This window comes from Macrobrachium rosenbergii, chromosome 36 (genome assembly GCF_040412425.1).
Source record: "Macrobrachium rosenbergii isolate ZJJX-2024 chromosome 36, ASM4041242v1, whole genome shotgun sequence".
Classification (NCBI taxonomy): Eukaryota; Metazoa; Arthropoda; class Malacostraca; order Decapoda; family Palaemonidae; genus Macrobrachium; species Macrobrachium rosenbergii.
Genome location: NC_089776.1, coordinates 15,784,864 through 15,802,721, shown reverse-complemented (window position 1 = coordinate 15,802,721; position 17,858 = coordinate 15,784,864). Strand labels below are relative to the sequence as shown.

At 34.6% G+C, this 17,858-nt stretch overlaps 1 protein-coding gene across 16 annotated transcripts in view; it reads left to right on the top strand.

Moving 5' to 3' along the window:
* LOC136856665 (rho GTPase-activating protein 45-like) overlaps window positions 1–17,858 on the top strand; it is a 596,905-nt gene that overhangs the window by 190,939 nt on the left and 388,108 nt on the right. For 2 of the 16 annotated variants that reach the window (XM_067134706.1, XM_067134698.1), the window contains exon 1: window positions 10,620–10,790. The exons of 13 other annotated variants lie outside the window; for them this stretch is intronic. In XM_067134706.1, coding sequence (XP_066990807.1) covers window positions 10,743–10,790 — 48 coding nt within the window. In that variant the 5' untranslated portion in view covers window positions 10,620–10,742. Of the gene's footprint in view, window positions 1–10,619; window positions 10,791–17,858 lie in introns of those variants that run through there. One more of the 16 variants, XM_067134697.1, reaches the window with a different exon arrangement.

Sequence of the window (17,858 nt, the reverse complement as noted above, 5' to 3'; positions counted from 1 at the left end):
AGCTGAATCGTAGATGTGCAGAAAACTTAGCCAGCATTTGTCATTTTACATACGCATATTTCAGCAGTGCTTCGCATCCCCTGACTTACAATGCGCTCAGTTCATCTCTGTCTTGTTTGTACTCTCGCACGTCATGGATATTAATGTCCTTTGGAAGTAATTGGAGGAAGGAGGAGAAGAAGCCATAGAAATTCCACTTGCCACCTTTGCTAGTGCATTCGTACATATCCATGTGTGTACACACATGCGCAACAGACACGCTTAAACACACACAAACACATATGTATATATATTTTTTCAACAGACACTCTAAGAGGGGTAAACATCACACAAACACATATGTATATATATAATTCATATATGTGTTTATATATTTTTCAACATTAATATGATTTTTTACTTCCTCTCTTCCTTCCTTCTTTTACTTCCGAATTCATCTCTCTCTTCTCTTAACTATCATCCTTCATTCTTTCCACATGGCTGAGCCACCTCAAGAATATTGCAATCTATCCCTTTCACCGACTCTAACCTTTTTGCCATTTCTACGTGTCTCCACATCTCTCACACTTTCAGTGGTTTTCCTAAGCTACATAAACCACGCAAAGAATTGATCTCAACAGCTTCAAGTTTTTTTTTTTTTTTTTATCTCATTTGCCGTTAAAATCCACACTTCATTTCCATGAAGGAGATCTGGCTCAACAGTTCTCGGACTCCCCTCTTTTCTCATCCTCTCGCCATCCGCTGTATATATACTCCTAAATACCTTTTCCAGTCAACCGACTCTGTTCTTCCATCATTTATGTTAGCATTCATTATGCTGTCTTCCAGGTTTTTATTTGCCCTCGTGTAACTTATTCTTTCTCACATTTACTCTGAGCTCTCGTCTGTTACAAATATTTTAGTCTCTGACAAGCTGCTTCAGTTTCTCTTCAGTATTCCAGATCAGTTCTTTGTTGTCTGCGAAAAAGATATTCAGTACTCCATTTGTGACCTATTTACCTGTGCAAGCAAGCACGCACCCACACACAAATATGTGTGCGTATGTGTGTGTGTGCGCGCTATGCTACTTTGAATACATCGAATCCTCTTATTTCAGAGTTTTTTTTTATTATTATTCCAGTGAGTATATGTATAATTCATCATGTAAGTGGCTTGACTTTTGACTTTTTTTGAAACTACTTTTTCATAAAAGAACTGTCGATAACGCCCAGTTTCGCTGCTGGGAGAAAGGGGCTGGGGATTTTCATAAGAATTACCGGGGTCTAAGAGATGTCATACATTCGAGGCTACGGCCTACCCCAACGCCAAATCAAAGTCCTCAAAATTTATTTAATTCTTGCAGTTTGCATCAAGAACGTCTGTGTAACAGAAAATTCGAAAGATTTGTTCGAATTACGTGCGTGACCTTGAAAACACTCTGTGAGCAATTTCGCCACAAACAAAACTGAACGTTACAAAATAATGTTGTGAAAACAATAAGGTGTCCTTTTTAGGATCTGCATGTGAATTAAACCCTTTTCGAAACTGAAAGAACTCTTCCTCGCTCATAAATTACGACTATGAATTTTCATTGTGATTCATCTATAGCTTTTTGAGATTTCTTGTGTCGCCAGAGATAAAAAAAAAAGAGTGGCTAATTTATTATATGCATTCGGCTTCGTTGGCAAAGTTACATTTAAAAGTATTTTGAATATGAGAAGCATATTGTTCGAAGGAACCACAAATAATCCTTGAAATATAGCTTACAATTTTTTGTCCATAATATTATTTTGCTGTGGTCGTTATTATAAAATATTATCATTGTGACCTTTGCCAACGAAGCTGGACAGTTCGTATAAGTTCAGCCAAGCCTTTCTAGTTTGTTCGCTGGTACTTGAGGTATTTCACAAATTTATGACAGGGTTTCTGCGGCATTTCGTTAACTGATATGGATTCAAAATGTGTCTTATGACGCTGGAGGAGGCATACGGTTTCTGAATGCTTTCTAGGTACCAGTTGTTACCGGTCCTATCATTGGCAGTTGAAAGTGGATTCGATTTCGCTACTTCTTGTCATTATGATTAAGACTTGATATGATTCAAGTTACTGACAGGCGAGTTGCTCTTATTTCTCTTTATCACATTTCGAGCGCAAATAAGCTTATGTGGAACATGATCTAATATTGTGTAAATATTAAGGATGCAGATAGCAAGCTTTAGTCTCTAGTTTAATATCTTGCTTTAGATCTTTCAAGAATATTTCAGATATATCTTGAGTTGAAAAAAAAGTTTTACATGATCCCTGAACATTTCGGGGACAGTGATTGAATTCATATCTGACGTCTTTAATAGAGAATGTGTATTAACGATTATCGGGTTACTCCTTTTTAATTAATTTTCTAACAAAGGACGAATTCACACAATGACCCGAATATTTTTTCTAATTATTTCGTTTGAAATATTTCGAAATACTTTGGTAAAATCTTTTAAACCTCGATTTTAAATGCAAAGATAAAATTTCTGAGTACTGCTTTTTTTATCAAGTACGATATGATTTGAACGACGAATTTTGATACAAACGCTCTTTACCAGTGTGTTTCGTTTTGTATCAAAATATTCCACACGAGGCTTTGGCAGACGTAGTGAAGAATTGTCAAAGATCTGGCAGCCGAGTAGGTGCTCGGCGGATATTTTTAGCAGGTATGCGCCGAAATAGTAGAAATATTTGCCCGACAATGGGCGACAGAAAAAGAAAAAAACTCAGTTTTCATATCTATGAAGTTAAGGAACACTCCCTGCTCTTTTTCCTTATATTGCATCAGTCTGAGCGGTGTGGCATCTCTCTCTCTCTCTCTCTCTCTCTCTCTCTCTCTCTCTCTCTCTCTCTCTCTCTCTCTAAAGTTCTATATCTGTATAAAGTTATATATCTGTCTATCTATATGTATATATATATATATATATATATATATATATATATATATATATATATAAATAAACTTCTCACTTCTCCCTTTGAGAAGATGGCTTCAAAAGTTGTTGCTGCTCAGTTTCTCAACAACTTTCTTGATACCATGTCCAGTCCATTACCAAACCAGCTGCAACAAACCACATTCGACTAAATACCTAGTTTATGCTTCACTGATAGAGCAGGAAAGTCTTATTGGGCTTTAAGGTAACGTACCAGTATCGTACCAATTGCTCCTTCGCCCAGAATTCGAACCAAGGTAATGTAGTTTCGAAGTCGAGTGTCATAACGCTAGACCACAGGCTTCAAGATGTGTGTATGTGCGTTTCTCTCTTTATATGTGTATACAGTATATATATATATATATATATATATATATATATATATATATATATAGATATATAAATATATATATATGATTATATTTAAATGTATATATATGAATATATTTATCTATTTATATATATTTATATATATATATATGTATATATATATATATATATATATATATATAGAATATATATATTATATAATATATACATATATATGTGTATATATGTATATATATATATATATATATATATATGTACATATATTTTATATATATATATATATATATATATATATATATATATATATATATATATATGGATAGATAGATAGATAGATAGATAGAATAGTTATGAGAGACCTTGAGGTGAGACAACGGTGGAAAAGAAGTTTTATTTTGCATCCCACTCTCTGTCTCTCTCTCTCTCTCTCTCTCTCTCTCTCTCTCTCTCTCTCTGTCTAAATATACGCCATTAGAAAGCGAGGGCCTCGACGAGGTAATCCACTCTCCACTACGGTGAAGTCATTTGTTAGATATTCTGATATTCCACATGACAAGAATGAATCAGTTTATCGATAAAAGAAAAAAAAAACTTTAATTTTGTATTGACGGTTGTTATGCTACCTTTGCCTTGAAAATAAGTCAAGTATTCGACTAAAATTTTGAATGAGCGACGGGCGTATAAGTCCCGGGAATAAGCACTATAATCTTGTGCTTTAGTTGTTTAGTTTCATTTACAATAATTGCTCAGCTTGTGTCTATTTGATAAGTGTATATGCATATAAATATTATATATATATATATATATATATATATATATATATATATATATATATATATATATATATATATACGTATATATACATATATATACATATAAATATACTGTATGTGTATATATGTGTGTATATATATGTATATATACATACATACATACATACATACACATATATATAAATATATCTTCTTCTTCTTCTTCTTCTTTTAACGTGCTTTTTCCCATTTTTGTGTATACGATGCCTTCTTTGAAGGACTTTTGATTTGGCTTTGGGAGACCTGTAGTCTCGATCGGCTGCCCTGCCTGACATCGCTTAGACCCCGATAGCGTATGTTTATATATACCGACCCAACGCCCTTTCTTAGTTGTTGCGCGGGTAGTTCGAGATGTGAGACATGTTTTTACATACATTTAGTCATACATACAAATATCCGTTGATTACATATATAATCCCGGGATACACGGATACAAACTCTGATACATACATTATCTATCTATCTATCTATATCTATATATATATATATATATATATATATATATATATATATATATATATATATAGATAGATAGATAGATAGATAGATAATCTTGTGTATGGTTATATATTTTTTACTTTTCTCTATTTTCACATAAGTCTATTCTATTTGGAGGGAGTTTTGCTTGACGAGTTATAAACCCTTTTATACGTTAAAATATTTGTAGCAAAATGTGTTCATGTCTTGAAAGAAATGCATGGCAGGATTCTACTTTAAGCTGGCAATGTTGAACACGGGAGATTTATTGCTGATCAGTTAAACATGTCAAAATGACGTGGTTTTGATTCATATATAAAAAAATTGAATAATTAAATTGGCAGCCAATAAACTGAAGTAAATTGTAATATTTTTAATCTTAGTATCATATATATATATATATATATATATATATATATATATATATATATATATATATATATATATATATTATATGTCGAGTATATTAAACCACTAATATCGCTTCATATCCAATTAACTATACGCTGGAAGTTACTTACACCCAAGTGACCTTATAAACCTCGTTCTCGTGTGTGTAAGTTCTTCCTTGGTTTAGTGAGTTAGATAACAAGTGATATCTGTAGCTGATATTACTGAACATAAAAATGTCACGCGTGTTCAAGTGAAAATATCACTTTCATACACACATAGAGTCACACACATATATGTATATGTATTTATATATATATATATATATATATATGTAGATATACATATATATAAATATATATACACTGTATATATTTAAAATAACAGGACCTCATTTAAACTGGATGATATCTGCTATCCTGTTTAAATGAGGTCCTGTTATTTATCTTATTTATGCACAGAATTCTTCAGTGCATTATATATATATTTATATATATATTTATATATATATATATAAATTATGTATATATACATATATATAAATATATATATGTGTGTGTTAGTATATAATGCACAGAACAATTCAGTGCATAAATAAGATGAATTACAGAACCTCATTTAAACTGGATGGCAGACATCATCTAGTTTAAATGAGGTCCTGTTATTAAATATATACATATTTACACACACACACCCACACACACACACACACACACACACACACACACACACACACACACACACATATATATATATATATATATATATATATATATATATATATATATATATGTATGTGTGTGTGACTCCATGTGTGTATGTAAGTAATATTTTCACTTGAACAAACGTGACATTTTTATGTTCAGTAATATCAGCTACAAATATCACTTGATATCTAACTCACTAAACCAAGAAATAACTTACTCATAAGAAAACGAGGCACTTATCAGTTATAAGGTCACTTGGGTGTATGTAATTTCTAGCGTACAGTTAACTGGATTTGAAGCGATATTTATTTTTAATAATAGTACACACACATACATACACACACAGTATATATGATACTAAGATCAAAAATGTTACAATATACTTCAGTTTATTATCTGCCAAATTAATTATTCAATTTTTTTTATACATGAATCAAAACCACGTCATTTTGACTTGTCTAACTGGTCGGCAATAAATCTCCCGTGTTCAGCATTGCCAGCTTCAAGTAGAATCCTGCCATGCATTTCTTTCAAGACATGAATACATTTTGCTACAAAAATTTTACCGTATAAATTAATTTTTAACTCGTTATGCAAAACTCTCTCTCTCTCTCTCTCTCTCTCTCTCTCTCTCTCTCTCTCTCTCTCTCTCTCTCTCTCTCTCCTGTTAAGATAGTTGCTTCAATTACATTGCCAAGTATTTTTGACATTTTATATTTCGCCCCTTCACCCCCTCTTCCTATCGGGGCTGAACTTGGACTTAAAAGGCATCGGGAGTGTCTCTTTTCTCTCAGTGACCTCGAAAACTATGGATTAGACACTAATATCTGTAATTTTTTATTTTATTTTTAACCCCTTTTCACCCCCGCCCCCTTCCTATCAGGGCTGAACTTGGACTTCAAGGGCATTGGGAGGGTCACTATCCATCTCAGCGACCTCGAAATCTACGGTGTCAGTGATGTCTTACCCTCCCCAGTATTCTTTTCCAGATAGTAAGTCATATGTTTACTGAAATGGGGTATGATAAACCCGTAGAGTTTATTTGGTTACTAAGTCTACGGCCAGAACCAACCCCATTTCAGGGAAGCCCTTCCCACCCCCAACTCACTTTAGTGCCCTTTGCTGCTAGTGATGCCTTACCCCCACAGTATTCTTTTCTAGATAGTAAGTCATATGTATACCAAGTTTGGTTGAAATTGCTCAGTGCATTTCAGAGTTATGCTGGAACACACTTGCACACACACACATACATATACATACTTTATATATATATATATATATATATATATATATATATATATATATATATATATATATATATATATATATATATATATATATATATATATATATATATATCTTGTAATTTCCACAATGGTACTGTGGATGAAATATATAATAAGTCTCACGTGAAAATAAAAGGAATTGGTACCAAGATTTTCAACTTTTATTCCAAAGTCATCTTCAGGTTACTGAAGATGACTTTGGAATAAAAGTTGAAAGTCTTGGTACCAGTTCCTTTTATTTTCACGTGAGGACTTATTATATACATATATATATATATATATATATATATATATATATATATATATATATATATATATATATATATATATATATAAATGATAGTAATTAGAGTAAAACTTTTCCATCTGACTTGATAAGGACCAGATGCCACTTTCAATGAACGCTTCTTGATAATTCTTCAACTCATTAACTTGGTAAAAGCTTGGGCTAAATTGCTGCATGTAATCAGTAAGAAACGGGCCTTTGGTCAGTGCCATTAATCCCCAAAATCAACTCATATCATGTAGCTGACAAGTTCATTTACTTGGGTAAGTGTGGTTATGAGCTGGACTTCTGAAAAAAAGTATATATATATATATATATATATATATATATATACATATATATATATACACACATATATACATATATATATATATATATATATATATATATATATATATATATATATATATATATATTTATATATATATATATATATATATTGTTCACTTTGCATTATTAAATTGTGCATTAGTAAATTAAAAGGACCTCATTCAAACTGGATGGTATCTAACGGAGTTTTTATTCAGAAAAAGTTACAAGCTTTCTTGGACAAACAGTCCACATTATCAAGTATCCGTACACCACTGTTTGTCCAAGAAAGCTTGTAACTTTTTCTGAATAAAAAACTCCGTTAGATAGCATCCAGTTTGAATGAGGTCCTTTTAGTAATTTACTAATGCACAGAACAATTGTGTATGTGAAAAAGTGAGTATATATATATATATATATATATATATATATATATATATATATATATATTTTGTTACTATTATTATTATTATTATATATACGCTGCCATCGTCTTTCTGCTGACGTAGCATAGAGGTCAAACTCCGATACACTGAGGAGGGGTAGCCAGGACCCACAGAGGTCAATAGCGAGAGTAAACTTTTGTAAGTGTGGCGTTAGCAAATGTCACTCAGGCAGCCAGATTAAGTCCTCCATAGGGAATTCTCAGTTCAGTGACAGTTATGTCCCCTTCCATGAAGACTAATTTTGATAAACCTCATTTTGTGCACACCTTCTTCTGGTATCTCAATGTTTTCCAGACGTTGGAGCTCTCTGTTTTGAATGAAACGGCATCCCCCCTGAGGCTATGTCTACAGGAAAATTAACTCCGAAGATGCTGGTCTGCTCCAGTCTCAGTCTATCTCTCACTTGAGAAAGACGTCTTGTCATTCTACGTCCCAAACCGGGTCTTCTTTGTCTCGGCACATTGCCCAGGAACTGGAATTACCACATGTGGCCCGGCTACAAGCAGCCTATAAATTGTCGAAGGAAAACAAGTCCACTCATCTACCCACGGTTGCAAAGTGCACTTGCAAGGGGATTACCACGATACGCGTTATCTTGTTATCCTTGTCTCCCTTACCACCATCTTGCCTGTGAAAATCTGCCCAAGGGAGGCAACAGGTTCAACATTGTAACATTGCAAGCTATAAGTTCCCGTAGCTGACTTCCCAATGAATCCCCATTGTGTAATTCCCGAGCCAGTTGCTCTCTGATTTTGCTTTAATTATTTATAATTCTTTATTCTGAAAGCAGAGGAGTTGTATTTTGCCGTTAATTTTATCATGAGTGTGCTCTATTAAGATTTGTACTACCAGTACTTACTTTCCATGCTATAAACTATGTACAATAAAGTAGATGCTTGTAATTAGTAAGCCTTCAGTAGCGACCTTTTCTAGTAATTATATAGGTGTTAAAGCCTATCCAGGTGTTTCTGTTGATTACGATTGGTCACAATAAGTGACTCTGCAAGGTCTAAGTAAAATTCCTATTAATGTTGTCCATTCCCTTGCCTAATACGTAATAATAATATATATGATATATATATATATATATATATATATATATATATATATATAATATATATATATATATATATATATATATATATATATATATATATATATATATATATATATATATATATATATATATATATATTATTAATGGTTATTCGATGATGTAGCACTTTAAAGAATTATTGAAACGGAAATGAGTGTCGATCTTTTTTTTTTTTTTTCTGAAGTCGATCATTTTGTCCTGCTGTAAATTCTGAAAATCTATCTCGATACTGCTCATCTGTATAAGCGTTCCTAAATTTAATCGTGACTTCCACAAGTTACCTTTTGCATTCGTGTAATAATTCAAAGGTTTCTATGCTTTTCATGAGAGGTTTTGGTCTCCACAGGTCCAGAAGCGTCTCTGTGATTAGTTTCGGTTCCGATAAGGTATTATAACAACCAATCGGCTTTGTTGAAACTCTAGTTATACGCCCACCGCGAGCAGTGATGCTCGATGGAGTGATTCAGTTAATTCTGTTTTGTTTTTCATTCGCTGCCATTTGCTTTTTCTTCGGTCACGTTGCACAGTTTTGCAATGCCACAGATACTGTCTCTAAATCGAAAACTTGAGTTTCGTGGTTTAATTAGTCTCTTCAACTTAACATAGGAGATTTTCTGCCTAAGCCATACAACCTTTACTTTTAATCAATAAGTGGTTTAATTAGTATCATACGTCAACTTATCATAAGAAATTTTCTGCCTAAGCCATACAACCTTTACTTTCAATCAATAAAGAATAGGAGATCTAACTTTATGTGGGAAGTTATACCCACGTCGGTCCCATAGGCTAATTAAATGGTAGATGCCGAAACATATTATTTGTTTGCAGCAATTGTACTCTAGGTAAGAGATGACTTGCAATAGAAAAACCTCCATTTAATGTGATTGAACTTGATTTGACTGTTGGTTTGTTGACTTCAGCAGATGCTCTGCTACTTACGATTTTCTTTTTTCACTTCTCAACTTCTATCGTCTTTCAGTAAACGAATGTGGATATCTCTTGTTTTCGTCTTTCTTTGGTTGGTCGTTTTTCATTTTTGTTTTTCCTTTGGAGCAACTTCCGTGGACAAGTGTGGCGGATTATAATTTATATATAAAGTTTTTGTTTTTTGCATCAGTCTCTAGTAAACGAATGTCACACCTTTTCAATTTTCAATTTATTTTTCTTTTATTCTTATGAACTTCGGTAAGCAACCGTTGAATTTTAAGCATCAGGCAGCAAAGTAAAGAAAATTTGTTTTTGCGTAGTTAATCTGATATCGGACGCCTCTCAATACCACCCCTGCATCAGAACGACAAATATTACGTCATCTATAAACAAAAGTTAGGTACACAGCTAGGCAAAAATCGTTGTGTTGGCCCAACCGCTTATCAGGCCTCTTTATCAAAGCTTATCGGCGGTCTGCGTTAACGGGGTCTGTCGACAAGCTTCGTTTTGGCGAGTAACCCCGATTTTAAGTCTGGACTGAATGAGTGTGTGTTTGCGTGTGTATGCGCGACATGTCTTTTTCGGGGGAGAGCAACAACAGACAGTCACATGAAACTCGTGAAATTGAACGGATGTGCTGCCTCCTCGCCAAGAGGCCTTTTTAGATCGATAATCCCGCGAGAAGTGCTATCGTTTTGACCCGTATCGTGTGCCTGAAGGAAACGGAGACAATGAAGGCTCTTAAGCGACACACAGCGCGCAGTTATGAAATCAGGAGGGTAAGTGGGACGCTTTTAATGAGGCAGTTGGCTGCATTCAGTTTGGAGAAAAGTATTCTTTTAGAACCCGGGTCACTCACTAGGAGCGAAACAGATGGATGCGCTGATTTATAGGACAGATCAGTATCAAACCTGCAAATGCTTTAACCACAAGTTAAAGGGCTTGTGTTTACTAATCAGACATTTTCGAGACTTCTTCACCATAACATAAGTTCAGCTACAAACTCGAATGAAAAACTTATTTTTCTGAAACATGTAACCACAGAGGAAAGAAGTTACGTGCCACAGAATTACGATGAATTAAACGTAAGTTGTTCAATTCCAGGTGAGAAGTTGCTCAATAAGGGTAGCGAAAAGTAAACAACAAAGAACCAAGTGTTACACAGTTACCTTGAATTTGATTTTTCCCTTGTAATAGTGTTCGCACGGCGAAAATCAGGGTAAACCCAGGATTAATAGAGGTATTAATCTTGGGGCAAATCATTGATCTAATCCATCTGGCAGTGCTCCTCGGAAAAGAACTTAATTTATGCAACGTAACGTAATGAGATTGCTAGTGCCTGATGCCTTTAAGTACTATATTACGTATAATTCATCGTAGTCTGTCGTCGTCTGCTTTTTGCCCGAATCGTGAATTCATAGGAAATGGTCAGGCATTGCACAAGACGCATCCGGGACAAGAGATGACAGCAGACACGAGATATTCTTTCTTTTGGGGATTACCACTTTCGAAGCGTCGGTTATCTAAATCACTTTTAAAACTGTAGATAAATCAAACAGCGTTTCCTCTCTCTCTCTCTCTCTCTCTCTCTCTCTCTCTCTCTCTCTCTCTCTCTCTCTCTCTCTGATATGTAAACGAGCGCGCTCGCCTGTTTATAGGAAGCGTACGTAAACAGTGTATTTTGATCCACGATGTTTTAGTTTTCTAAAAGCTAAAATTAGTAAGATGCTTTCAAATGTTTCGCTGGAAATAAATTTAAATCTGATAAAATTATTTATTTTTTATGGTTATCTATTCATTAATTTTTTTTCTAATTTCAACGTATGTGTCTGGGTCTTTGCGTGCATATGCCACTGTTTTTATTTATGCATTGTCATCGTCATTTCTTTTTAATGACTGGCAGGCGCAAATGATTTCATCTTCATTCGTCGTCAGTTTTTTTTTCGCAGAATCTTCTCACTGCCATGGAACCTGAACCACGATCCGATTAGGCCTTTCTTACAAGCCTGATTTTCTTTCGCTGTACCGTTAAGTTTCGGAGTTATCCTCTTGCTTCCGTACTCCTTGGCTTATTGACGTCCTTCATTTAAGGTGCGAGCCTGTTGTTTCTTTGGAGCCTGGTCAGGTGAGAACACATCGGGTTGCCCGTCCCTTTGGCCTCTACTTTACAAAATGTAACGACCGTAGATATCTGAGAACATTGGGTTGCCCGTCCCCCTGGCATCTGTTCTACGAAATGTGACAAATGTAGATATCTAGCGGTCAAACGAAGACACACTTTTACCACAATGTATTTATGTACTTGCTTACATATTTGAGTATAACTGTTTTATCCACCCTTTGTCTGGTGTCACTTTGTTGTATTTAATGAGCCATTCTCTGTGCGTGTTACCCGAAAATTTTGATTCATATTATTTCATATTGCTGAGAATGACAAAGCTCATAAATTTTAATCGAGCAGATAAAACCCCAGCTCTGGCGGATGATTTCAAACGTTTTTGATTAAAACTTTTAGGTTATTGATCTATTATGATCATTATTTAAGGAAAAGTTCCAACTTTTCGTCATGTAAGGATATAATTATACTGACTGTTCATCCCTGGTTTCTAATATTCATAGTTACACTTTGATTTAAAACTCACAATTATTTTATGATTCCTCATATATATATATATATATATATATATATATATATATTATATATATATATATCTATATATATTATATATATATCTATATATGTATATATGTGTGTGTATTCAGTTATTCGCTTTCCCCACGCTGAAGGGAAAACCATCCTCTTAAAATGGGGAAAGCGCATAATTGTGTATATATATATACTCATGTATATGTATACGTATATATATACACATACATACATATATACATGGATACATACATACATACTGTATGCAGTGAGTTGGTTACCTCTATGTAAGCAGTACTTGTGTACAGATGAATCTATATAGCAGTGTTTCTTTATACGCAGGCAGTCGTTCCCCTCCAAGCCTAATATATCCCTTAATATTATTTAACAGTAAGTCTTCGTATTCCGAAAAAAAAAATAATATATATATATATATACATATATATATATATATATATATATATATATATATATATATATATATATATATATATATATATATATATATATATAGCTGCTGTGGTGGCTCAGTGGTATGATTCTCGGCTACCAGTTGAGAGGGCCGGGGTTCAAATCCCGCCGCTCACTGATGGCTCAGATTGCACCACTGCAAAAATCAGGCAGCCCGTCAACCTAACGGCCCGAAAAAACCCAAGATGTTCAGTAGGAGAATAGGTACCAGCCCTCGGGCTGGGAGTTAAACATTGGGCCTAGTGACACACTACACTGGCCACGTGTCATAGGCACTGGGATCTTTCCCCCCACCCCCTGGCTGTTGGCCTAAGAAACTGGAGATTAGCGCCTGCCTTATGAGCCTGCAGAGGCCCAGGAGGACTTTAAATATATATATATATATATATATATATATATATATATATTTATTTATATATATATATACATGTTTATATATAACATACGGTAGGACCCTACCGCCGTTACTTGAAACATGTCATATACCTTTGCTTTTGTTGCTTTTTTTTCTCTCTCTCTCTCTCTCTCTCATGTACAAGCTTAGATGGATATTTTGGGGAAGAATTCGTTTCATTGGCTTTCACTTCTGATAAATTTGCTTTCGTGTTCTCTTTCGCACTCTTGTTTCTCCAAGTATTCACTTGTGCGCACGCATTTACATACACACGCATATACATACATGCATACATATATATATATATATATATATATATATATATATATACATATATATATATATGCATACATATTCTACATACATACATATGTATAAGTGCATATATAAATGCATAGATAGATTTTGTTAAGTGCAAATGTGTGTTTGTGCATGCTTCTGTGTATATGTATATATATTTTCCCCTTTTTACCACCTTTCTATTTATGATACGGGCAAACACGTATACGGAGTCACGCAGAAAGGCGCACAGCCTCGCGTCCCCACACACACACACACACGCACACACACACAGAATCAATGGAACCCGAAATGAAGCCCTGTTTCCGAATACATCTGGGAAATACTGGAGCGAATTCGCAGGGGATCAAGTCTTCAAAAAACCAACAAATTATCGGAAGACTGAAAAAGAGAAGATATGAACTTATTGATTAGCAAGTACGGAAGGAGGAAGCTAAGAATAATGATAATGATTGTGGTGTTAAACTAATAACAGAAATAATAATAATTATGACAACAGATATATGATTTTGATATACAATCATAATTCCACATTTTGTAAATATTGCTATGATTTTCCCCTATTTTATATTTTCAGTCCGTGATCATAGCTCGGTTTTAAGTGACCTTGACCTACCGCCTACGATCTAAAACGTATTGTTGTATGAAAGTGTTTCAGATTCAACATCATAGAACATTTACTTTGTTGCTGTATGACTTTCATGTTAACGTTTCATATTTTGGAACTCACTTTTTCATCCCTTCAGAATGAACTAACAGTATTGTGATTCTTCATAGTTGTCACTCCAAAATGAATCAGCAGTATTATAATCCTTCATAAACGATAAGTGTTTCTTTTACTTACTGGGAACAGTGACCTGGCTTGTTGGTGTCAACGTCGGGTCTTTCTCCACCTTGAAGGGAATTAGTTGCCCCACCAGCCTTAATTGACAGCAGTGGCAGAATTAGCTTAGCAAAGCCCAGCGGCATAGCGTTCTTCAACGCTCTCTGCTTCTCAAGTAGTTTATTGCATTTCGCTCAAACTCTCAGGTAACTCGTTACCGTAGCCTTGCCACGAACCTCTTTTACAGCTGCAAGTGTGAACATCTTGGAAAGAATCAGACAGGGTCTTCGAAGCTAGTATGAGTTTAGTCAGTTGCTGCTGTCTTCCAAGTGTCGGTAACCGAATGTATTCATATTGTTTTTATCTGGTATTCGTTTCATCTTAGGGCTACACTCTCGAGTAAATACTAATTTCCAAGTCGCGACTCCTCCATGTGTGATAACATGACGATTAAGTGAATAATTCTAGTTGTCTTCATTCGGTTGTTGGTTGATTGATAAATAGATAAGGGGGGAGAGGGTTCGGGGGCATGTTTGATATGCTAATTTCTCAGACTGTGACGCTATACTCTCCTCATTTTATTATAGAACAAGGTCAAGTAATTACTGCCGTTTTACATTGTTAGCCACGTATCGTTTATGAACTTATTGTATTTGAACTTATTTGTTATGTAGACAACCCTTCTCACATCCTTAATTATCATAGTGATGTGGTTTTATTGTTTGTGACGTCCTTCTCCGAAGTTCTTTATTATTAAGCAAATATTGGCTATTGTATATTCATAATCATATTTGTCTTTACTTCTTCTTTATCTTGAAAGACCTCGGGTAGGGAATGACGAAACACGTGGCAATGGAGGTGATTAGTGAAACGAGTGATTTCTTTTCCTGCCGAGGCTTAGGAGAGCTGTTAATCACCTCAGTGGTCTGGTTAAACTAAGATATACTTAACTTTTTTGCGGTATCCAAGAAACAAGTCAATATTTGCCATTTCCTAATAATTAATCACATTCGCTTCTACTCTTCTCTTTCGCTGTGTTCTTGGTTTTCAGATTTGCAGGCGGTTGTGAGTCAATGGGTCTTTTCATTTCTTCTTGATTATCTACAAGTTTTTGCACCTTTTGGCTACGTGAGCAGTACCACTTGTGCTCAAGGTTCTTTTGATAGTAAAGCTCTTCGTTGGGAGAGTCAGTAGAGCTGTGGACTAGCACTCGCTAGGCCCGAGTTCGAGTCTCCGGCCGGCTGATGAAGTGTTAGAGGAATTTATTTCTGGTGATAGAAATTCATTTCTCGCTATAATGTGGTTTGGAATAAGCTGTAGGTCCCGTTGCTAAGTAACCAATTGGTTCTTAGCCACGTAAAATAAGTCTAATCCATCGGGCCAACCCTAGGAGAGCTGTTAATCAGCTCAGTGGTCTGGTAAAACTAAGGTATGATATACTTTACTTTTTTTTCTTCCGGTAGTATCTTTGTTAGATCTTGGCTCAGTAGGCTATCTTCATTTGCATTCAGACTTATATGTAATGTTACATATAGTTTGATACAGGGCTCGAGGAGGCCACAAAGTGGATATGACTTTCCACGACAATTTTTCGAGTTATACGGCTCAATGAAAAGTTGATTAGAATCGGAATGGAATTTGATTTTTATGGAGATTGGGAAGTACACATTCTATTGGTGCTTTCTGGGTGACCAAGCAGTTGTTGGCAATGCGTTTCTTAATAAATATAATTATTTCATAATGTAACTTTGATAAATATTGAATTAATAAAATTACTGAATTTTCGCCTTTTAATCATACGTGATCATAAAGTCGTTCAGCTAAAGGTTTATACGACGTCTAATTTTTCAGAACTCAGCACTCGAACCACCGATATTCTAAGTTATGAAAACATGCAGTGTTCTTTTGTTCTTGGTGCAACGCTTTCTTCACTGCCTAGACTATCCAGCTCTCTCTCTCTCTCTCTCTCTCTCTCTCTCTCTCTCTCTCTCTCTCTCTCTCTCTCTCTCTCTCTCTCTCTCTCTAAAAAGAAACTAAATATATCCCCTAAAGGAAAAAATATGGACATATTTATACACATATATGTATATATATACTACACACACACATATACATATATACAAATATATATATATATATATATATATATATATATATATATATATATATATATAATACACACACACACACTCACACATACATACATGCTTATAAAACTTCTGTCACTGGAATTAAAACAGAGTACATGGCCACCAAGAGAGTAAAACAAAGGAGCGCTGCATCTTTCAATATTGCTAGAGAATGGCATAGATGAAAGGCGGGAGATCTTGCACTCCGTTGTTTCACCTTCCTTGTGGCCATATACTCTGTTTCTACACACACACACACACACACACACACACACACACACACACACACACACACACACACACATATATATATATATATATATATATATATATATATATATATATATATATATATATATATATATATATATATATATATATATGAATGTTGGAACTGAGAGAGTAAGAGAGAGAGAGAGAGAGAGAGAGAGAGAGAGAGAGAGAGAGAGAGAGAGAGAGAAGTGAATGACGTTAATTTAAATGATTGCCAAACTGTATCTTATAATTTGACCGATATTCATCTCGAAGTTCGCCCTTGGCCAAGTCGAAATGTCATTAACTGCTCCTGGCACCTTGTTAAGGTCACACCAATTGGTCAAAGGTCAAAAGCACTCTAACCTTTAATAGGCAAGGTCATGCATTTCATAAGCATACCCCTTCCGATACCATTCTCCCCTGTCGACCCCTTCCTTCGTCGATTTATTAATCTTCAGTTAATTTGGCCTTTCCTCCTCGTTTTATATTATTCATTTTCTCTTAGTTCTGTTCCAAGTGCGTAACTTATATTAAGATGTGCACTTGGTATGACTAATAATAATAATAATAATAATAATAATAATAATAAATCTGGATTTTGTATATTTACACTGCATTGTCTTTTGGTCTTCACTACTACTACTACTACTACTACTACTACTACTACTACTACTGCTAAATGTACCAGTTCCTCCGAAATGACAGCTAGCAGTGACCTAGAACCTATCATTTGGATAAGTAAATTGAATCAATTTCGTGGTATGTAATTGGTGGCGATTTGTGATGATTATGGGAACGATAAATGGAAGAAATGATGATGACAGTTGA